The sequence below is a fragment of the Clupea harengus genome, chromosome 4 (genome assembly GCF_900700415.2).
Source record: "Clupea harengus chromosome 4, Ch_v2.0.2, whole genome shotgun sequence".
Classification (NCBI taxonomy): domain Eukaryota; kingdom Metazoa; phylum Chordata; class Actinopteri; order Clupeiformes; family Clupeidae; genus Clupea; species Clupea harengus.
The window spans coordinates 16,929,950-16,954,911 of NC_045155.1; the positions used below are offsets into that span (position 1 = coordinate 16,929,950).

General features: G+C 42.0%; 2 protein-coding genes across 3 annotated transcripts in view; both read left to right on the forward strand.

Moving 5' to 3' along the window:
* mgll (monoglyceride lipase) overlaps positions 1-3,044 on the forward strand; it is a 16,189-nt gene extending 13,145 nt beyond the window's left edge. For both annotated transcript variants that reach the window (XM_031566442.2, XM_012834591.3), the window contains one exon: positions 1-3,044. This exon is cut by the window's left edge and continues 273 nt beyond it. The gene's annotated coding sequence lies outside the window, so the exon portion shown is untranslated.
* Positions 3,045-4,298: 1,254 nt separating this feature from the next.
* On the forward strand, positions 4,299-24,720 carry prkar2aa (protein kinase, cAMP-dependent, regulatory, type II, alpha A). The gene is made up of 10 exons (XM_012834574.3): positions 4,299-6,437; positions 16,132-16,167; positions 21,519-21,655; positions 21,812-21,918; positions 22,905-23,058; positions 23,216-23,317; positions 23,430-23,504; positions 23,874-23,939; positions 24,087-24,225; positions 24,349-24,720. Exons 1-10 carry the CDS (start codon positions 6,176-6,178, stop codon positions 24,471-24,473), a joined length of 1,203 nt encoding a protein of 400 aa, XP_012690028.1. The 5' UTR covers positions 4,299-6,175; the 3' UTR covers positions 24,474-24,720.
* Positions 24,721-24,962: the final 242 nt, after the last annotated feature.

Genomic DNA, 24,962 nt, shown 5'->3' on the forward strand with positions numbered 1-24,962 from the left:
AGTATGACCTTTGGCCAAATGTATACGCGAGGGGCTATATGTTTGTCTCAGCATTAGGGAGGGATTTGAGTGTGTGTGTGTGTGTGCATATGTGTGTGTGTGTGTATATGTATCTCAGATGTGCTTCAAAGACCACTGCCCAGCAGGCCATGTCTGACATGTTACCGTGGTAATTAGTGAGGCGACCATAAAGAGCTGAGTCCCCTGGAACAGCGCTCCCCATTGTATGTTGCCGCAGTTACAGCTGCTTTTGTCTGAGGTGGTTCTCTGTAGTGCTGCTGCCCCCAGAGTCCAGAGGCAGTACTGCATGCAACCCATTCAGTTTCCACAGTAACTACAATATGAAGAAAGAGAATGGGCTATCTTACCTGACACAAAGAGATAGACCAGCAGTTGCTTGGTTTGTAGGCTTTATACATGCAGTAAACCCCCATGCACTTACAAAAACATATGAAGACAAATACTCATGTACTAGCACCATAGGATCACTCACACATTAAGCATACACACAAATGATTATACAATCAACAGTTATACAGTTAACTTTTCACATAAATACGCACAGAATTCAGCAGAGAGGATTTCCACTGGCCATTTCGTGTCAGTGAAGAGTGGAGTGATGTGTTAAAACATGACTGTTTTGCTCAGTAATGACTGACTCTGACACATGACTGTTCCCAAGACTGTGAACTGTTCTATTCTCACCACCAGCTGAGGGGTACAGACGATAGTGGTTTCAGTCTTCTTTTTAACTGCCTGAAATGTGAATGGCCACAAAATCAGTATCATATGACAGCAATAGACTTACACCTTACGATCAGGGGTAAAATGGCCCGGGGAAGGGCTTTGAAATTCAGGAATCAGATGACTCTGGAAGGGTCATTCTACACCAGCTTAAAAACAACAACACGCACACAGCCCAGACAGGCACACTCACACATACAGAAAGACTCATGTGAAAAGGGGTAATTTACTCCTCACAGTCTAAAGGATGTGTGATGGCTTTTATACTCCTGTGGTATTTTAATTTCCAATGACTGGCAAAAAAGATTCCTTGAAATGCCAGTTGTTACATTTTTTTCCTTGACTTTGGCATTTAAATACTGTTGTGTGGTGATACATTTTCTGTATGGCATGGTAAAATAATCTTCATTGTAGTATATATTAAGATTTTTGCACAAAAGAAATGTAAATACAGACTACTCATGAAGAGACTAGGGGACAAAATGCATTAATCACTGAGAACCAGTGTAATGAAAAAGAGTTCTGTGATGTTAATAATAGTAATTAAATAGTGCATGTCTCTGTTCCCTCAGCCCTGTATTCTCTTACTCCAATCATCTTTCCATCACATATTTGTGGACCTTGGCTAACATCTCAAAATTTAGACCTGTGACTGCTAAACTCATGTCACTCAACCCTTTGTTTTTTTAACAGCTTATTGAGAGGGTCCTGAGGATGACTGTTAGGGTTGTAAGATAACTAATGGCCGGACATTCTTGAGAGACAGAATAGCAACTGCTATGGATGTTATCCCTCTTTTTATTTTGGGTTTCAATTGTTCCATTGTACACGTGACTTAACAGCAGTGAAGTCTCATCTCCTACTTCTCAATCCATAGTGCACTTTATCTTTAAAGGCAGGTTGATTGTACACATCACCACTAAAGTATGTTCATGCCTTACTATACTGCGATTACCTTGTCAGCCTTGTCTTACTAATCATAGAAAGTAATCTTTTGTACACTGAATCATCTATTTTAAGAGACAATAAGTAGTATGTGTGTCTCTGTATGTGTGTTCATGTGTGTGATTTAATAGAGGTCAGGATTGTTGTATTTTGATCACATTTGGTTTAGGGGACACAGGGTTGTTTCCAAAATTATGCTGAGGGAATTAAGAGCTTAGGGAGTATTGAGCTCTGTTAAAATGGGGTAGATGGAGCCTGAACTGAACTACTAGCCTTAGCCCATGCAGCTAGCAGATTCTGACACAGTTAAAAACATAACGGCCAGTGGGAATTGCCTTGTCAATACCAGTGTGTTGTAACACAGACATAGCTGCTGCAATGTGAATTGTTGCATTTGCTCAACTTACAACAGAATTGCAGTGTGTTTAAGTTTTGCACTCAAAGTGGGGCCACGGCTGACTCGCTGCATGTGTGTTCTGTACTAAGTATTGCACAGAGAACACTGTATGGTTTGCTATGGGACTGTATGGGCACTGTGTTAAACCAGCTGAATGTGTTTATTATTGTACTTACACGTATTAGTCTTCACAGTCAATGGTTATTTTTCATTATTTTATTTTATTTATTTTTTAATCAGGGACAAGACAGTATCATTTTTAAGGAGATTTCTTAGAGGTATCATGGAGTCATAAACACCAGTCCTCTCTCACGGTCTTTCTGTCCAGAAAGAGTCATTCAAATGTTAGTTATACACAGGAAAATATGTTAAGTTCCTTGTGCTGTAACAAATATAAAGGTCAGATAAACTTGATGTTAATGGTGATGTCTTAAATGATGGTGTGGACAAAATCCATAACATTTGCATTAAGACAGTCCGATATGGCTGACTACTTTTAATTGTTCAATAGTTTGCAACTAATGCATTAAAAACTTTATTTTCCCCAGATAACAGCAGGTTTTTATTATTATATTTTAATACAAATTTTGGACACAAGATGCAGAACTCTGTGTCTGTCTTTATAATCATTATATTATAACTTCATTTTATTGTGATCCCAAATGGCCCTCTGTTCTTTCAAAGATGGGAGGAATTCCTTTACCTCTTACCACTTCCTACAAATGATTCTGGAGTGAAGCAGTGCTAGCAAGGTACAATCAGTTGATATCAGAAACACACGTAGTTTTATATTACTGACAATAGGCCTATTAAAGGCATGTGATCATACATGCATGTATATGCAATGTAACATTTCCAAAATTGAATAAATGAATTATACAATTGTACAGTATTGTGCATCTGATGAAATGTAAACCTGCTAGACACATGTTTATAATAAATCATGACTGTTAACCCATTCTGTGTTCCTGTCTTATAGTGAAATATTCACAGCCATTTTTTGCCACTATCTACAGTATTTCGATGGGTATAAAGTTGAATGATTTCACAAAGAAACAGTCTCTCACTGTGTAGTTTGAAAGCTGTAGACCCTAGTCCCCTCGTATCTGTTTGACCTTTTCCGGCATTTCTGGTGGTCTAGCACTTTTATCAATTGAGTTAGGATGGATTTCTAGCGGCAAATTCAGTTGATATAGACTGCGTGTAAATCTCCACGCTGTCCTACGCCAACAGATGGCAGTCTTAAATCACATTTTCCAAATGTCAGTGAGGAAAAAAATCTCTTAATCGCTGTCAAGGCTGTCTTTCATAATAATCTTCTTCTTAATTATCCTATTGCATCATACGCCTCGCACAACATGCATAAGCTATTTTAATGGTATATCATGCACAGGCAAAACGCGACATTATGGGAATTTACTTTCAATTCAGTTTCTCCTTGGGCAACTTTAAAATCGCCTCTTCGTTATTGCCGAATTGATAACGTAGTTTAGATGGGTGTGGATAGCGGAATAATTCACTATCTATTCTACTGCAGATTGTCTGTCTGAAACGAGGACTTCCCAATGCCATTAAGCGTAACTACAACTAACTATTCCCGAGCGCAGGTTGTAGGCTACTTGTCCCGAGACAAGCCACCAACCTGACCAACTAGCCGCGTAGGCTATAGCACCGGAGCCACCCACCAGTCTCCTGGGGTGAACTGCTAGGAAAAGCATCGTTAGAGGATTAAATGAACAGCGACAAACTCGTCGACAGCAAAATGATCTCGGCACACAATCAGTGAGCCTAATCACAAAATTCAAGCAAGTTATTTGGAGGACATGTATTTCACAAAATGAATGAAACTATCAGAGGCAACTATTGTCCACTCGACCGGCTAGAGTCGAGTTTACGATGTGGCCTAATGGAAGTATTTATATAATTGATTCCAGTAAATCAGTCTGTATCCTGATTGGTAGAGTCAATACAACACGTAGGCCATTAAATGTGCGTTCCTCTTCAGTTTCCTGTCTTCATAACAAATGTGTAACCTCAACAGATTTAAACTTTTGAACGTTACTGGCAATCCCTTCTGAATGGTCTATTTCCCTTTATCGCACTTCTAACATAGTCTTTATTTTTTACAAATGGTTGGTGTAGTCTTAATACATAGCTGGCCCCATGATTGGTTATTCGATACGTCAGTCAGGGTTTCCCGCTGCCCTTGCGCATCAAGTGTGTGGCCACGCCCATTGAAGAAGCTCGTGTGGAGCAGTGGGGTGCCTCGTACGGAGGCAGGAACGGACTAACGTTGAAGTACCAAGAATTTAACAAGTCTAACACGGCTATTTTGTTAAATTCAGAAAGGCTGCATGGGACGTCAGATCTGAAACCGGAACAGTCCAAATCCGACAGATATTTCCTTCGGCGTTTTCTCAGCAGAGGCTTGCATTTCACCGGGCACGGGTTGATTATTTTCGCTCAGGTTTCGACAGCCAGCTAGCGTATTAGCTAGCTTGGTAGTTTACATTGCTCACTGGTTAAAAACCAAGGAAGTGACTTTTGTCCAGTTTCAGTTCAATTTAATGGCAACTGTCATTTAGCTACTAAGCTAAGTTAGAACGAACACGTAAGCAAACGGAGAGCTAAACGATAACGTTAGCTAACGGTATCTATCTGTCACTGTTGTCCCACCCCTCATGTATCTGACAGGCTGCTGTGAACTTAGCTAGCTAGCTAGTTAGCCAACTATCTTGGCCCATATCCTGTCGGCTCCTTATCGTAGCTGGTGGCTTAGCGGGCTGCTTAATTGTACATTTGTGAGGAACACAACATAATCTGCACTTTCTGTCTTTGGCAGCTGCATTTCGATTATTAGCACGTGCGACAACAGTATTTGGCTCCAGCTGTGCTCGCCGCATTGGCAAACGAAACGAGTGGGAAATAGGAAGGGAGACGGAAAGTGGATCTCACTTGCTATTAGGCTACAGAGTGGTAGGCAAGGGACTGTGCGCCTGCAAGTCTCTCGAATGTAATTTACTGCCTATAGTTCTGGAATTAGCTAGCGAACTAGTTAACTGTAGGTAGGTAACTATTTGCAAGCAAACTGATCACTCGGTGGCGTTGAAGTGGGGATATCGACAGTATTTTTGACTAGCTTTCTGTTTGATTGTTTTACTAGTTTAGTTTTACGGGTAACGGTAAACGGAATTTAGGTTGAGATTGTCAAGGCTAGTCATCATATCATCATATTAAGATTTTGTCATTTGGCTAATCTTCATTGTATCTCACGGTACTCTTGGACGTAGCTAGCTACCTGATGCGTTTCGCTAACAAGAGCTAGCTAGCTACTCAATTGAATGTAACAAAGTTATGCTAACGCTAGCATGTGAAGGTTAAGATTTGACCCAACAAACGCTGTTGTCTTCATATCTCCCTGAGTAACGTTAATCCGCGGCCCGAGTCCCACTGTAGCTTCTGTATTTTGTCAGTGTCTCGCCTACCACGCTAAATAGCCTCTGTCATTTGACAGGTCCCTGCTGTACAAGAAGTTCTTTGCATGTAGCTGGGTAGTTTGCCAGCTACGTTATCGAACACATTCAGCTAGCTTAATGATATTTGGATTTTGTTATGCCAGTGTAACTTTCGCTAGCTAACTTCACAGCAGTTACTAAATTAGCTAGGCAACTTCGACACATTGAAACCGCTATCCAACCACCGTAAACAATTAATTTATTCATACAATTTGCGCTGACTGGTGGTCATCCACGCATTGGCCTTTGTGTGAACTTACAACATATTCGAGGAGTTAACGTTGTATCAGTTATGCTTGATCTATAGTATCTCGATTGGCTAGGTAAAGTTCGAGTTGGTTCAGACTGCGAAGTATTTCCACCGCTCTGTACAACGTCGCTAGCTGAAGTTGCTAGCTAGTGTCTGCAAATCTAAGCCTAGCTAGGTATCTCATTACTGCTGGATAATAAACCAACCACATGGACTAACACAGAAGTAATAACTGGTTGTCATAACATTTTTCTACGAGAAACCACACACACGTCAAGTTAAAAAATAACATCACTTTATAGGTAACACAGTCAAAGTACAGAAATGAGTATCGAAATTCCAGCCGGCCTGACGGAGTTGCTACAGGGCTACACCGTGGAGGTGCTCCGCCAGCGGCCAGCGGACCTGGTGGAATTTGCCGTGCAGTATTTTACTCGTTTGCGGGAAACAAAGAGTCAAGATGGGGCTGGCTCCGGTATTCCTGCCAAATCAGGTGGGAAGGGAGTAATGTTTGATGGCGAGCCGATGCAAACAGAGTCCAACGGGGACGACGAGGAGGACGACGACTCTGACTCTGACTTCGAGCGTAAGTACCAAACCTCGGCGTCCCTCGCTAATGAGTTTGACAGTTCATTTTGCAATAGCAGTTTAGTGGAAAACTGATGTTCCTTCTCCCAGATACTATCAGAGCTACTGCAGATTTAAAGTCAAATCACCTGAACCTGCCCGTGAAAGTATTAACAACGTTTGACTTACTAAATTGGCTAACATTCTAGTGCTGTTTTTGGATTTGATGCCAGTTGTCATACTGTCATTATCCTAAAACATACAGATGTTCTGCTTGATGTTGGATGGTTGTGCCGTTATACAAGGAGTAGTTTCAAGCCGATGTTTGGAGAGTAATCTAATGCGATAGAGCTAAAAATCGGACTTAAAAAAGATAGCTAACGCAGTCTTGGAAATTCTGGATGAGATTTCCCAGGCGCCGGCCACTGTTGAGAGTGATGCATAGTCAGATAAGTGTCTCTACAGACATGCAATTTTTCTTGGCGTATGCATAAAATCTCAATCCACAATGGAGGCATACAGCTGTACAGGCTCTCCTAGTAAACCCGCGTTACTATTGAACCATTCGCAAGTCTGGTGTATGAAGTCCTCCTTTTAGCTCATCGTTGTTGCCATGCTTTGCAGTTGCCATGCTTTGCAGTTGCCAGTTACATGAATGGCGGCCAGTCTGTCATTCAGAATATTTGGGCTGATGCTACTAAAACTCACAACGTTCAGATGCCTGTCTGTGGTGCCACCTAATGAACATTTCAGTGGAGGACTTCTGCAAGTAATCACCACATTTTCATTGAGAGAAACTGAATTGTTGTCATGGAAACTGATAGTCCTTGCCTTCCTTCAGGCCTGCTTATGATCTACTTCCAAAATTATTAAAATTGTTGCCCCTGTGAGGGTGAGATGAGTACACACATTTAAGTTACTTTATAGTGCAGGTTTCATTGTACATTGTACATGATATGTGTGATGTTGAAGGTTTAATGGATGAACAGATGGAGGAAAGGAGGAAGATAAACTGTTCGAACTCCCACCCCTCCCCCAAACACACACTCACACAGTTTCTATACTGTTTTGGGGGCCTGGATTCTTGTAGTTGTGTATGTGTGAGTAAGTTGTGGGGGGTTGTTATAGCTTGCAGAAGACTAGTGTTTACAGTCTGCTTTCAGGCATGCAGGGCTTTGTTTTAACTGGGCAGTGTGAACAAGCAGTGGCTCAACAGTACAAGCATGGGGGCCATGATGCCTCTGTGTTTATACCAGTGGTCAGATGAGAGGCTCCACACATGAACCACCTGTTAATTCCACCACTGTGTGCGTTGGTTGTGTAGTCATAGGAATTGCAGGGAACAAAGGTTCGGATTTAATCCAGGTTAGAATATATCATATGATTATGGGGGTGGCCGACATAATGTGTGCGCATCAGGGATTCTTCACTTTGTGACTGTATGAGGAACCAATTCTGTCAGATGACACCCACCGGTTCTATAATAGTGTTGTCTTTGGTTGGACAATTTTAGTGGAAGGTTAGACTATCCAAAATAAAATGGTTGTAGTCATCGAGTATTTCGAAGATCATTCAAACCCTGAATTGATTAACCTGTACTGTTTGCATGTGCCCTGTGAGTTGGAGAGAGTTGTCTAACTCTTATTTATTTATAGTAACAGTAAGTTCTGAGTTCTCCAAACAGTGTTACAGAAAGGCTTTAAGGCCATCCTTAAGATGATTTGTTTTCCATAACCTGACCGACTCAATGAAATTGCCCGACCTAACCGACTATAGCTTTGTGTTGCAACCAAGCGGGCAGGAATTTCACAGACGTCACGACATCCATGTCTTAGTACTAGCAAAAAGGACCTACTATAAGACCTAAAGGACGACTATAATCTTCTAATAGGTCCTGTATGCTACATTTTACTGGGGGGGTGATTTAGGAGTAAAACTAATAATAAATGACTTCCCTACCTAAACCAACATATTTTTAAGGATGGCCTAATCACAAAGCTTCAAAAGCTGTTGAATGCTAAAACAATGCTAAAGTACTGAACATGGTAGAACATGTTTAATCTATTGCAAATTGTCATCTGAAAATGTCAGGTGAGAAGCTCCAGTAATATTCTTTTTTAAGGGTTGGTTAAAGTTGGTTAAGCCCAGTGTTAAATTATTTCTGACAGGTGTGTACACTCTGTATTGATATTAATCTGAACTTCTGCACTTCCCCATTCCCTGCTTATCTACACCTGTAGAGAATGGGGAAGCAGATGAGGGATATCCCTCACTCACTGTCTCATGACCGGCCTAGCCCTATTTAGGGTAGAAAGAGGTCAGGAGGGTTTATTAAGTCCTAATGAACTAAGTAAGAACTCTTCAGTGTATGGGTGTGAGGGGGGACAGGGCAGTTTGTATGGCTCATAAGATCTTGTCTTCTCTCTCACAGCCTTCTCGGTTACAGACCATCTCATCTCCCTCTTGATCACAGCACTACAGCAATCCTTTGTGTCCTGTTGAAATGTCAGCAGTAGCCTGGTCATATCCCTCTGTGCGTGTGTGTGTCTTTGTTTCTGTGTGACGTACTCTCCCCCAAGCCGATTAGTGCAGTTGGCTTATGGGCGGAGGTCACGGGGACAACAGTAGGGCAACGTCAGGGGACCAGCAAGGATACACCTTATGTGTGTGTGTGTGGGTGGGTATGTTTGTGAGTAGGTGAATATGTGAAGTGACGGCACTCGGCTGCACAAGATGTTCTGAGAACAGCAAAGTTTCAGAATGCTGGATTGCCGGGTTGTGTAGCATGGTGGCGCTGAATGGCCATGCTGTTTGAGCTTTGATTGGCTAGTCTCTGACCTTCATTGCCACAGTGTTCAGACTCAGCAGCCTCCACTCGTCAAAACAGATTAGGCTGACAGGGCCAACCTTGATTCTTCACAGCCGAGCAGATAACCATGACCTGAACAGCAGACCATATAGATGTGTGTGTCAAACATTTAGTTTATACTCTCTCTCTCACACTGACTCACTCCTTCCTTCCATTCAACCTCGTATTTCTTCCACATATCTCACACATATTACAGAAGCCCCAATGTATGTGAGCTGGGCAATTTGGGGTCAAAGCTGTAGAGGTTGGGTTGATTAGTAGCAGCAAGTAAGATACAGACTTGCTTAAGGACTCTCCCACTAGCATTCTCAGGGTATTTAATAAAAAGAAAAAGCCTCATTGTAAAGAAGACATTTTGGGATCTTAACATTGTGATTCCTATGAATTTCAGGTCCCCTAGATATGTACACACATACTCATACATGCAGAATGTGAATGGCAGAAGGTTGAGAGTTCTTTGCGTAATCAGACTGCAGAGGGTTAACTGCACCAGCTTACAGAAGGACAGGGCCACTGCCTTTTATGGGCTTGCGTCTGCCAAAGAAGGAGAGCGCCAGAGGGGGAGGGAAGGAAACCCTGAGTGAGGGCATTCGGAGTGATGGATAAGGGGGCAGAGAGAAATCCAGTGTGTTTTGGAGGGAAAAGGCAAGATCATACAATATTGTAATAGATAGAGGAGAAGAGCAGAGGGGAGAGCAAAATATTGTCAATGAACTGAGCCAGTAATGTTTTGTGTGACCTGAATGGTGCTGCAGATGTGCATTTACTGTTTGTGTGAACAGTAAAGTGGTGCATTCCTGTACCCTATTCACTCCACGAAGCCGGACTTTATCTTCTGATTGTATAACTTGTGACACGATGGACTTCAGCCTCCACTCAGTAGCAGCTCCATTTACATCTTTAGCTTCATTCATAAAACAGCGCTGTAGATCCCAAATCAGCCCTGTGAATATGGGTCCTGTCCTTCAGTTACTGTTTTAGGCAAAGCCTCAGAGACTCGAGCTGGCCTTGTTAAAGGCTGTAAGTCGGGCACATGACCAGTAGCATTCTAGCACACTTCTGTGACATAATATTTTGTGTGTGGGACATGCATAGGGTGACGTACAGTTCCCCAATGCTGCTAGTGTGAGCACAACGAAACATTTGTGTGTGTATGTAAGCACAAGAACAAGCTTGCATTCTGCAACTGTGTTGAAGTTTAGATGAATGACATGGGCCCTGCACCTTCTCCTGGGCTCCTCTCCTCCATGTGTACTCATATCAGTAAGGCTGGGGAGTCACCATGCATCCTCGTACTCACGCCCTTCACACATTTGCCCCTGTGTGTGCAGATAAGAGCAAATGCTGTCAGTGTTGAGACAAGGCCTGACATGATACTGCAGCATGGCTTGGGTCTTGTACAAATTTGTCAAATAGGTCAAATGTCACACATTGTGATCAAATTTCCCGTCAGATATCAAGAAATTGCATCTAGATCAATCTGATGTTTTGTGTGGCATGTATTCATTCTCATCCCAAGTAATGACTTGCGCATACCAAGTTGGACTAACATTCCCTGAAATTATGTGGGGATCCATCAAAGCTTTTAGCTTTTATGTCTGTTTTTTCAAGTTATTAACGGCACCTCAACACTGTTATACAGATATGTTTGTATATTCATATGTTAAACATTATTAACAGTTAATAAAAAATCACAAGCCACCTCCACGGAATATTATCGTAGGGCCATTGAAATGTGAACACACCGTCCCACCTTTTGTGGTGTCTTCTGTTTGGAGCACCGTAAAAACAGTTATTTGGGATTATTGTCTGGAATTCCATAATTGCCACAACCCTCTGCTCCGTTTTCCATTGTTATTGTACAAATTCAAATATCAGTGATCGACTGATATACTTGACTGCCAAACTTACTATTAAGCTCTGGAATCATGTTTTGCAGAGTAGGGGTGCAACAAATAATCAACGTAGTCGACTAAAATCGATGACCAAATTAGTTGGCAACGAATTTAATAGTCATAGTTGGTGACATCACCGCATGTGTTTTTTGTGCTGACTTGAAATGCTCAGACATGTAAGCTACATTACTTCACTGGAGTGAACAATAACAATGGTAACACCCTCACGACCAAAGACCTCAAAGTATGGCAGCATTTCACTCTTTCATTCTAAATTCTTAAGTTGATCTTGCCTGGCATTGGAGCACATCAGTTATGAGCGTCTGAAGAGGTGGCACGTTGGCTCTCTGGATGATGAAGACTAGTCTCGTTAAGTTAGTTAGTTAGCTAACTAGCATAGCTAATGTTAAAAGCTAAGTTACCTAACGCTATGAGCTGTAACATTTTTATATTTTGAAATACATTTTCTCCTGATCAAGGAATTGTTAATGACATTGCATATACAGTTTAGAATATAATAACCTGTTAATTCACAACGATCTTGTTCACTTTCCAAATGTGCCCTAACTTAACAATGTTAAACCTAGGGTTGGGATTTGCTATTTAGAAATTTGCTGCTTAAACAATGAATAGTTGTCATGGCGTCGTTTATGGCTGGAGGTAGAAGGCACAAGTTTAGAGAACAACGGAGAATTTAAAACTTTTTAAATAAATAAATAAATTGCGAAAGATGCACAACTGGTTTCTATGCGTGCAGCCCCATGTGGGTTGTATTCAAATTAATTGGAGCGAGTTATTGGCTTGTTGGATCACGTAATACTACCATGTACTGTATGGCTTTCTTCAAAGGAAGCAGAATTGTACTACCTGGGAAGCAACTGCCCTCACTGAAAGAGTCTTAACCATTCATTAAAAGACATATTTTTGAGTTCTCATCTTTATTTTCCTCATTCTTAGATACCATATGCCCTAAACGACCTCAAGCTACATTTAAAAGCTAATAAAAAACAATTAAGCTTAAGAGCTGTTAAGTAATATTGCGATTAGTGGTGGGGGAAAAATCGATTCTGTTCAGTATCGCGATATTTTGCGCACGCAATTATATCGATACAGTAGCGCAAAGTATTGCAATATTTAATTATATAATTATGTGTTTTACTTCGGGTTTTCTCCATTGTTTTTCTCAGTTCTCTGATAATATTACATTTGCATATTACATCCACAAGGTGGCGCTTGTTGCGGTGCTTTGTTGTCGTGCATTCAACAGCAAATTCAAATGAAAATGGCTTCACCATCACAACCGGTTGTACACGGTTTAAATCAATGTAATGTTAGCGAATGAGGGGTGAGAAGCATACCTTTTAGCTTCGTTTGAAGCATACCTTTTAGCTCCGGCACTGGTCTCCCATTATTGATCACTTTACGTTTTGTTTGAAAGTCCAGTTTTGAGAAATGTTTAAGCTTAGCTATAGAATCTTCCATTTTCGCGGTCAAGGTCCAATGTAAGTGTAGAAGAAAAGCAACGGCAGAACAAGCATAAACCCGACCGTTGGGCTCTCGATGGGATTCATTGAAGCAGAGGTACTGTTTGTCTCCCCTCTGTGTCTTTTCACTGTGGTTTTATGTCAGATCAGCAAGACTAAATAGGTTCTACGCATGCGCTCAACCCAGTTTGTGAGGGATTGCGCAATCTGAGATGAGGCACAGCTCGTCGCTGCCTCACCATCTCAATGTCTCCTTTCTGTTTGAACAGGACATGCGCAAATTCAATGATTTGATTATATCAAATGCTCAAAATGATTGGAATCATGCAGATATTACATTTATAGCACAGATCAGTAGAGAAATATAAATGTATTTTATCATATTATTTTTAATTTTTTTTTACTTTCACTCCCTGGCCTGACCGCACGTCCGTGGTGCACTTCGTTGTGGATAAGTAAAGCCTATTTTGCTACATTTTTGTAGTCCTGGTAATCTTTTGTTTGGCATGTTGGTAAGGTTATTAAGATGACAATGGTTTTGGGCTTTAATGAATGTTTGTTTATTAATTACTTATTTTTCAACAAATAACTCATTTATAATTACAAAGAGGGAAATTCTGAACTTTTTATCGCAACTTTCATTTGCTCCCGCAATTTCATCAACAAACACCTAGAAAACACAGCAACTTTCATCACAACATTTTGGAAAAGCTCACGCAAAATCAGGATTTTTTGTTTTTGCACTTGTTTTTAATGTGTAGAAGATAATGTTGTACACAGAATTAAATGTGACATTTGAAGTGAGTTGAGCAGTCTTATTTTCCTCATTTTTTGTAATGCCTTCTGAATAATATGGGGGACATGAATCGCAATAAATCGCAGAATCGAATCGCAATATTTGCTGTATCGCAATATGTTAAGAATCGCAATAATATTGAATCGTGGCCCAAATATCGCAATACTATCGAATCGTCACATTTTTGCCAATTCCCACCCCTAATTGCGATTCATAATCCGAGTAGTCGACTATCAACATAGCCATTAGTTGCAGCACTAGTGCAGAGATGTGGACTTTTTGAAAAGACACTTGCAGAACGGTCGCTTTTTTCAGCACAGTTAACTAGGCTACAGCGTGTGTAATATTGGTGTTAAGCACATGACACATTTTAAAATTCAGTGCTAATATTTCCTTGTTTAACAACGTTTCCCTACCAGACAAAGGGTGTTGCTGCATTCGCATGACATCCCAAAATAGTTTAGATAGAGAAACATTGTCAAATAAGTTCTTATTCGCTGGTGCACTTTGTGTTGATTTCAGTATTAGAAAAGAATGTCAAATAAAGCTCTGGAACTTCATTTCATTTAGAAAAGTAATTAATTTTGTTTGTGAACAATTAAGTTGGTCCAGAAAGATCAGTTACAAAAATGTTCTGTTCTTTAGCCGATTACTTAACGTAATCGGAATGCTAATGCAATTGTGCGTTTCTAGAAATAGGTAATAAGAAAAAGCCTTTTCACACATAATTGTCCTAAAATTCAGTCTCTCTTCAGACTATCTAAAATCTAAACAACAATTATAAAATCTAAAATGACCCATCCCTTAGATGATATGTTTCCTTAAACAAACAATCGTGACCCAATGTCTGGAGCTTGTCTAGCAAATAACATTTCTCATTTTCTCGCTACGATTTTTTTGTTGTATTTTTACATCAAACTCTGGGTGTGGGTAAGCTATTTCAGTATGTTCAGTTTGGCGACATCAATGGGTCTCCTTACACTTTTGTAGTGCTCCACCTAAACAGACACTCGACAGCTCTAAGGGCAGCGCCTCAGCCTGAACCCTGCTACTGGACTCTGCGGGGATTGTATGAAGGTCGGCCACTTGTTGAGCTAGCATAACACAACAACATATTTTTGCAGACACACATAGGCACACACTTCAATTAGCGTCAGATGGTTGTGGTGGAGCAAAATAACATTGCCTGAAGAATCAGTAGTCTCTTATGATTTCATGTAATCTCTCAACTGTTTTGCCGGTCGTGTTTTATTTAATCTTGCATGTATTCTTTTCGTTTTGTCCCCTGTCCTCCCAATCATTTTATCCATCCCTCTGTCATGAGTGCTTGAGTGGGTGTTGGGGGAGCACTTTTGTAGGGGCTATGTTGTTATGGTGATGAGGAGTTCTCCCTTGTATTTTGTAGTCATGGCAACTTGAGGCTCCAGATATTCCCCACACGTGATGGCAGAGTGAAGTGCTGCGCCTCACTCCAAAGGCACACACACACTCAGAGCCCCTTATGCCACCTTTGGTCACCAATCATTTCCTTGCCGTTTTTGATACATGCAAGCATTTTAATGTAACTGTAATGGTGTATTTGTATGTCTTGGATGTATAGATTAATTTGTAAATCAGTTTGTAAACCGTGTTCATTTTTAACATTTTGAAAAGGTGGTGCTGCTACCATTTTCATTTGGTTACATAGGTTTGTTGAATTAATTTGTTGTTAATTAATTCCTGACTTAAATTACATGTGTTGAAATACTTTATTTGACACTTAGGTCAATGCATGATATGGGAGTTGATATGACCATGTGTGTGCTCTTTGAGTCTCTAGAGAAATCATAAATCATCTTTCTTTTTTTTATACTCTTCATTTTATAGATTTTCATTTCCTCTTTTCCCATTCTCATTTCTCATACTCATTTGATTTATTTTAGATTTTCTTGTAGCCCTCCTCATTATGTATGGATGTATTTAGATCTTTTTAAATTCATCTGGATCAGCTTAGCACAAATAGATCTCTTTTAATTCTCCCACCCGTTGCTGCCTAATTGGAGTACCTGTGTGTTGTAATATATTGTCCATACAATGAATAACCAACCATAACTCTACTGTGTGTTGGCCACCTGGCAATGTATTGCAAAGGTGTAAGAGTCAAAGTCTACTGTAGAGATATAAAACTGTTGCAGGTGAAGGCCACAGGTGTGTCAGAGATGTGCGTGCTTGTGTCTGTGTGTGCACGCTTCGCACTCACACATTGGACATAATGGATTCTAACAGCCTAGTAATAGAGTGCGAAGGGAACAAGAAGGAGAGCTGGAGAGGGAGGGGAAGAGAGGTGTGCGCCCAGGGCATCGGTTTTGACACAGCCATGTTAATGCATCGTAGCCTTGTCTAGAAGCACATGTGTGTGTGTGTGCACACACACACACACTCACCCTGTGTACACACACACACACACACACACACACACAGCTGGCTTGCAGCCCTGCTAGCCAGGCTGTGAACCTTGGTTGTACCCATTGGACAGAACACCCACGCATTAGCAACAGAGTGGTGTGGATTTTAGAAATGTTCTGTGTGTGTGTTGCACTCAGTTGGACTGTTTTTTTTATTTTCAATACCATGACCATAATAAATTAATTTGTCTCTCTCTCTCTCTCTCTCTCTGTCCCTCTTTGCAGCCCCTCCTCCCAGCAGATATAACCGAAGAGTGTCGGGTGAGTAGTGTTTGACGTCAGTACTCTGATCATGTGATCTGTGGGCGTGAGAGAGATCTGTGATAAAGGCTCTGCTCTTCTCTGTGTCATTTTCTCGTAATGTTTGTTGCAGTAATTACCATGTGTGTGTCTGTGTGCTCATGTATGCGTGTTGTGGTAGTTGTGTATGTGTGTGGTCACTTTGCCCTTCTGAGTTGGTTAACCTTGTCTTTGTCTCTATAAAACTCCACTGATGTAGAGTCCAAACTGCTTTAGTCTTAGGTCTATGATTGGAGGAGGCTACATGCGAAAATACTCATTACACATTGACATGACATTACATGACCTGCCCACAAACTAGTTTCAATTCAGTTATATTTATATAGCGTCAGTAACAAGTGAAACTGTCTCAAGCTTTACTGAACCTCCTAGACCAACCTCTAAGGCGACAGTGGCAAGGGAAAACTCTCTTTTAACAGCAAAAAAACCTTTAGCAGAACCCAGCTCATAAGTGTGTGTGTGTGTGGGGGGGGGGATTCATACAAGATGTACATAAATGATACATACAAGATTGATAGTGGATAAAAATGGAGATCCAGCATTTAAAGTATTGGTAATAGCAGAACTTTCCATCAATGTTTGCATTAGTTTACATTAGGGGTAAATAGAATGGCACGCAAAATGTATCATAAGCATAAGAGAAGAGATTGGGTGGAACAGTTTGGAACGGGCAGCTGTAAGCAGCTCTGTTCAGGCTTTCACTAGCCTACTGAATTGTAGCATGTCTGGTGTCCCTTGACATTTGTTGGCTATGGTTATTAAATGGTGCATAGTGTGTCCTCTTAAATTCAGGATATGGTTGTTTAATCCACGCTGATTTTGAATATACACAGGCTAATTTTTTAACAAAATGGGCTTTCAGTTTCAGCATTGAATATCTACTCTGTAGCTAGACAATATTGCGTGTGCGTGTGTGTGCGCATAACCTTTAAATTCATGGAATGTAGTGTGTGCGTGCATAATGAAATGCAACATATTCCTAAACTGGTTTTACATGTAAATGACGTAGTTTATGGCTGTATGACCGTAACGTGTTGGACATACAAAACTCCATACGAGTTGGAGGTGATGTCACTCTGTTGTTTTACCTAGTTCATAGCAGTCATCCACAAGAAAGAAGTGTGTGTGTGTGTTGGCCTGTTAATTAGAGGTAAGTGATCTGGGCAGCAGTGTAATGTGAGAGGCCTGAAGTATTATGGACCAGAACAACAGGTCTGTTAATCTGATGAGGGATCAGTGAACAAAAACCACTCAGGATGAACTGATGGCCTCACAGTGACCCAAATCTTTACCTTCATTCATTTACAGAAGACACTCATTTTTGAGTGGTTTTCAGTCTTCATTTCTCTTGAAGTGTAGTCAGAATGGAATCACCAAGATTCGTTGGTGCACTTTAGTCACAGAAGCATAGGTGGTGGTTTAGTTAAGCTTGCAAGTAGAAACCGATGGTGTTTCACACTACTGTGAGAATCTGCTGTTTCCACCAGTCACCACTCAACCTGAGATGACCCAAACACAGAGTAGAATAAACTGCTGATATTTAGGCTGTTTTCACACTTGGTCCGTTAAGCTAGTCTGAGCTCTATTATATAATTGTATTATATTAAGATGAATTGGCAGCTTTTCTCGCAGAGCTTACACGCATACACCCTCACTATGTTTAAGATTGTTACTGTTTTAGAAAATTGCATTTCAATTCGTGATTTCACATTTAACATAGAAGTGGCATCATATAGTGATTGCAATTGAAGTGCATGTGTTTGATTGCAAGCAGACTCAGACGGCCTCCTCCAGGTGGTCTCAGAACCTGTGCCAGGGTCCGCTCCTGGGAAAACTGCATTAACCCCAGCAAACTAATCGCCCTTAAAGCGTTTTTACACCTAGAACTCGTTTGCGCTGGTCCCAATCAGTTGATGAGGAGAACTTCCTGGAAACGTCTTGAAAATACTACACTGCTTCATACTTTGCAAAGAAGACATGCTGCCTTCAGACGTCTGAGCAGAACAAGGGAGCTAACATTGAGCATGTACAACGGCATGCTAACCATCAACATGTTAAACCAGAGATCGTAAATACTGGAAGAAGGACCTGTGTTGGACTAGTGCGTATTTCTGTAAGAAACATTGCTTTGCAATTTAACAGGGGAGCAACGGCGGAGTTGCCATTTGCTTTTAACTTTAGTAATTATCTGGGCAATATACAGTGCACTTAGAGGAAACGTCTTGAAAATACTGCTTCACACTTTCTCTGTCCATTCTTCGGCTAGCTACTACTCACTGCTACTAATATCGGATCACGTTCCTACCACGAAACAAATTGCTCCAGGGTTTGTGAGGGACCCGACGGAGACACCTCCATTTAAGGGACTCGGTGTCTTTGTTTTGCCCCCACCCCGGAGTGCGATTAGTGTATCCACACCTGGGGAAACTAACTAAGGTCCGATTTGACCGGACTGAAGAGTGCAGGTGTGAAAACACTGAATGCTGAGATGGCCACACCCTTTAGGACCAAGAGAGGAATTTGAGAGATTTGGTTTTAGAATAGTCATTCAAAAGTAACTGTGTACGAGTTCTTACTTTTGACGTTGGCTTTCTACTTACTTGAATGTCTTCTCCGAGTTGGCCTATGTGTTCAGCACATTTGTTGTTGTTGCGTTTTTCTGATTGGATTTATTCACCGAACCAAATGGTTTGGCGAAAGTATTGAGGATTTAAGTCAAATGTCCAGCATCATTAAGTGGCGGTACAGAGACCTCGCATTAATTAGTTGAACTGATCATGTGTTGGCTATATGGCCAGTTTTAGAAACCGTGTCTGTCGCAATAGGAATTTTGTAAATAAGATGTTTAGATATGGTTGCCTGACCCTCTCACTAGTTCCCTTTCCCTGTCCGCTCCCCCTCTTCTTGTAGTCCTCTCTTTAGCTCCTTCTCCACAGCCTCTTCCTCTGGTCATCTGGTCCAGTTTCCTGGGGCCTCTTCCCCTGTCCCTGCGGCTTACTGCAGCCCTGATGTAGAGCAGAGGGCAGGGAAACCCTGCAGTGACATTTTTACCAGGCAAGCTGTGTTTGATCACAGGCTTCTCCCTGCTCTACTGCAGAGTTTTAAATATCCTCAGTGTGTGTGTGTGTGTGTTTATGTGTAAGGGTTTGACAGGCTAGTGTTTGAGACATTGTGGTACCAAACCTTGAACTTGTTTGGGGACGCGCTACCACATGGTCTGAACTTACATTTTCGCAGAAACATTTTCTTTTTAGAAATTACTTTGACAGCCTAAACTGCACTGACATTGCAGCACTGTGCGGGTGATGGGATCATGGCTTGTGCATGGTAGTGTCATTGCGTATGACTGCCCTCTTCTGGTCAGTCTGGGAGGCTACAGGCAGCTACTGCAGACTTTTACTTCTGTCCACACCATGGAGGTAATATATAGACCTGGAGAGAGTAAGGAAGTACCACCCTCATTCATTTCAGTGGCAAAGGCTATGCTAGCTACTTCAGTCCAGGAAGTACTAAAATGACCGCTGACATCTTTAAAAATGTCATCCAATGGCTGCTCACTTCTGGCACCATTTACACGAAAAGCCAACTAGGCACCACATAACAGATGGCGGGCAGGCATTCAAATATAGTGTCATCTGTGCGGATTGGTGGATGTTCCCTACTTGAAAACCGCCTGCAATGTCAATCACAAAACCATTCAGTAATGAACATTGTTGACTTGATGCAGCACAACTTTATTTGTGGTTTGCTAATGTACTTGTCACATTGTGCAGGACAAAACTATAAGTAATTAAAGTATAAGCTGTTTTGTATGCCCAATACGTAAGGTTTGCAGCATGTTATCCATCTGATAAGCTCATTAAATCAAGCCAACTCACAAGAAAACAGCTTACCAGTAGAGTGCAATTAACAGAGGAGCATGCCGGCATGTGAACTGTTAAAGGACAGAATTTCTCCTCCAATAACACTGTCCACTACTACTACTTTTTTTTATAGCCCACAAAAAGCATGAGTTTTTGCTGAGGTCTTACACATGCAGCAATTAGAAAACATTAGAAATTGTTATGCATTTCAAATCAAGACTTATTTGAATTGTAAAGAACAAAACAATAATAGCATTAAGGTGGTAATGAAGGAGGATGTTCAACTTTCACATAAATAAGCTAAAGTGAATCTAACCCTAACCACCTACCTATAGGCCTATATTACACAACGTGACTCCATTTAATGGTGGTGTTTTTGGTATTTCCCATTTAGCCTGTATATAAGGCTAATATCATAATATGGGCCAAAAGCGTTAGCCCTGACACAAATCTCAGCAGCCAGTGTCCTTCATCCCTATCCTGAAATAAAGAAGTAAACTATGTTGTCAACATGCACATGTGAGGAGACCTATACTAAACTCAGTAGCAGAGAAAACGTCTCTTCTAATATTGAAAAAAACATCTAACATTTGCGACAAAAAGCAGTATAAGGATTACCAAAAGAAATGTGTTTTGTGATTCCTTTATTTAATCAGAAAAATTGCTCACTTTTCAGTTAGAGTTTATGGAGGCACCATCTTTTGGCCACCAAATTGCTTCTGGAATAGGACTACCTGATGCTAAAGCTAACCCTCCAAATCCTGACCTCCTGGTCCACTCAGCTGATGAAGCCCATCTGTTACATGATCACATGAACATGGCACCATTAGGGAGATGTGGGATGTGACCACAAATAACCTTTGTGTGTCTGGGTCGCCCAGAGTCTTAAGCCAGTTCCAGTGATGTGGTGAAGCATTTGAGTCATTGATTACTTGTTAGACACAGCAATTATTGTTCACCCTTTCTTCTTCCCCTTTGACTCCTTCACACAGGTGTTGTATTAAATAGATGAATGAAAAAAAGTTTAATTTTAGACATTGGTTGTGTTTGAGATTGGGAAGATCTTTCATTCTTGAATGAATCTTGAACAGAGTGTTGTTGACACAAACTGCTGAGAGTGCACTGACATTCCTAGCAAGAGCTTCAAAAACGTGTAGATGTGGGTGAAAACATAGACGGGACAGTGTAAACTCCGCGGGGAAACTCTTTCATGTTGCGTTACAGTACCACTATTGAAGCACTGCCACATTCGCAGATGCAGCAGAAATGAATGAAGTGGGAAATGCTATTATCTCCATTTTATTTGTATTTAATTTTTTCAAGCAAACAAAAGCAGACCTACTCTGCATCAGTGGCTGGAGCTAGATCTGTGTACTTGTCTGTGTGTGATGAGACCCTTGCTCTGTGTGGTTGTGTGTGTGTGTCTGTAACTGTCTATTCTGGCTGCAGTGTGTGCGGAAGCCTTTAACCCTGATGATGAGGAGGAGGACACAGAGCCACGGGTGGTTCACCCAAAGACAGACGAACAACGCTGCCGCCTACAAGAGGCCTGCAGAGATATCCTGCTCTTCAAAACACTTGAGCAGGTACGCGCACACACACACACACGCACACACATGCAGTGTTCTCTCTCTTACACACAGCGCTTACAAAAAAAGCATGCATACAATATACACACTACTTATCCACAATCTCTCGCTCTCCTGGCTCAGAGTTGTTTGTGATTCCTATTTTCTTAACAGGAGCAGTTCTCAGAAGTGTTGGATGCCATGTTTGAACTGCGGGTGCAGCCCGATGAGCATGTCATCGACCAGGGGGATGATGGTGACAATTTCTATGTCATAGAAAGGTGCGTGCGTCTGTTAAAGGCTCAAGATGAAGGAGCGTCTGTTCTACTCTGCTTAGCTCCCAACAAAAGTGAATAGAGCAGACCTGCTGGTTGAATGGACATTGCCTGCTGTGTTGCAGTGCTATTAGGTGTAATTGACTTGTCCATTAAGGGCAGTCACAGAGCAGATGCTGTTCCCCAGAGTGGATTACGGAACAGAGAAGCCATGCATATCACAGTTCCCTCAGTCTGTGACCCAGATGTGCCTGGCCCTGTGATAAACCATTTGAGCAGCAAGCACAGTGGGAACATCGGCGTGTGATCTGACAGATGACATGGTTACATCTGGCATGATCTAACAAAGGGGGTAATTGAGAGTTCGAAATGCGTACCAGTCATAGGAGTTGGCTTTAGCCTTCAATTGGCATCACATTTTTACATCAAATTACTTTATTTCTTAAGCATCCTTTCCCTTTATATGACTAGTTATTATCTAAAGAAACACAACATTGTATTATCGGCTCCATGACCTTCAATCAACTAATGGCCGCGTAATAACGTATGCTAACATTGACGTCACAAACCTGCGACATCTCGGCACACACGAGAGAAGCAGGAGAGAAGTAACCGTATTGTCTGGATTAGAATTGGTTGGGTAATCTAAAAATGTGCACCCCTTAAAGAGCTCAGTGAATCAGAACACTTACTAAAGTCTGCTGTACTTAAATCACTACATGTTAAGGGCATTCAAAGTGAGCTAAAATAATTGTTAGGGCATAGCTCCCAGATGAGTACCGTGTTTCTTCCGTTGCTTTGCATCACCAACAAGACCCTCTTGCCCTTCTTCCGCAGTCGATGAGAGGCCCAACAGGAAATGGCCCCCAATCCAGTTTGACTGCTCTCCTTTCAAGCGCTACAGAGTGGGTCCGCCCACTCTCTTCCTGTGTATGAATGTAACCCTCGTCTGAATGTAACCCTCGCCTGTCTCTTCTGCTCTGTTTCTGCAGGGGCATCTTCGACATAGTGGTTCAGAAAGATGGCGCTGGCTGCTGTGTGGGGCAGTATGACAACAAGGGCAGTTTTGGGGAGCTGGCACTCATGTACAACACCCCGCGTGCCGCCACCATCGTCGCCAAAGAGGAGGGTGCTCTCTGGGGCATGGTGAGTAAATTGTGTGATGTGTGGGGCCCATCTCACGATCAGCTGGGTCACGAGCAGTTCCAGTGGACCATCTTGAATTTCTGGTTATACATGTGCATTCATTCATCTCGCTTTTCCCCTCTATCATATCTTTACATGATCTGCGTTTCTGTCTCAGGACCGGGCAACATTCCGCAGGCTCATCTTGAAGGCCAACGCCAAGAAGAGGAGGATGTATGAAGTGTTTGTGGATTCAGTGCCACTGCTGAAGTCTCTTGAGGTGACTAGTCATCGTAGTTCAGAGATGTCCAAAAGAGCCCCCCTCACCTCTCTGCCTGTCTGTCCCTCCGACCGCTAAAGTAACGCTTCACTTCTCTGCCCCTCTGTCTTAGCTGTCTGAGCGCATGAAGATTGTGGATGTTTTAGGCGCCAGGACTTTTCAGGATGGCGAGAGAATGATCAAGCAGGTTAGTGTGTCTTCACACTCCTCAAAAATCACACACACACACAGAGGGCATCATCTTGCACCTACCTTCCACAAAAATGAAGAATGAGTGCCCTGGCACATTAATGACTTCTGTAAGTAGTTGAAAGCGCATGTCACAATTTATTTTTCAATCACATCACTCTTTATTAAGCCTACCCATGCCTTATACCTAGCGTACCTATGCCAGCTGGTGCCCCCTTGTGGATGAGGCTTGTTGGTGAAAGTGTTCTGTCCAATCTATAATGTGAAGTAGCCTTAGGCAATACACCCTAACAGTACCCCTGTATCACTGCTCTGTAATAGTGTTGCTCTGGTTTTGTTGTAAATGACTGTGCGCTCCATTTCTCAGGGTGATAAGGCAGAGTGCTTCTACATTGTTGAATCTGGGGAGGTGAAGATCATGATAAAGAGTAAAGTAAGTCTCTCTCTTTCTCACCCACACTGATTGCCTATATTAGCTTTAGACTCTGGGAAACCTCTCCTCTAAGGCAGGCATTTATGTCTTCCAAGGATTGATTTTGAAATTGAAAATGACTCCTCTAACACCTAACCCCTTCCTCAGACGAAGGCAGCCCAGCATGACAATGCTGAGGTGGAGGTCACACGCTGCAGCAGGGGCCAGTACTTTGGAGAGCTGGCACTAGTTACCAACAAGCCCCGCGCCGCCTCTGCATACGCCGTGGGAGAAGTCAAGTGCTTGGGTATGGTTCCTGCGTGACCCCATTCATCTCAGAGAAACTAGAACTAGCAGTAAACCAATTCGGTCATCGTTCTGCCAGTGAACACCAGATCAAATCTGACCCATGTTTGTGTATGTTTTGCAGTAATGGATATTCAGGCATTTGAGCGGTTGCTTGGCCCCTGCAAGGAGATCATGAAGAGGAACATTTCTCACTATGAGGAGCAGCTGGTGGCACTGTTTGGATCCAGCATGGATTTGAGAGACTGAGATCGTCGTGCCTTACACACACACACACACACACACACACACACACACACCTACACACACACACACACACCTACACACACACACACACACCTACACACACACACACACACCTACACACACCTACACGCACACTCCCTCTCATTCACCTGATCTGTTCACCTGTTCTTTATGCTTATATGTCCATGCACACACACACACACACACACACACACACACACACACACACACACACACACACACACACACACACACACACAAACCACAGATACCTGGACTCTCACACACACAAACACCACAGATACCTGGACTCTCACACACACACACAAACCACAGATACCTGGACTCTCACACACACAAACACCACAGATACCTGGACTCTCACACACACAAACACCACAGATACCTGGACTCTCACACACACAAACACCACAGATACCTGGACCCTCACACACACAAAAACACCACAGATACCTGGACTCTCACAAACAC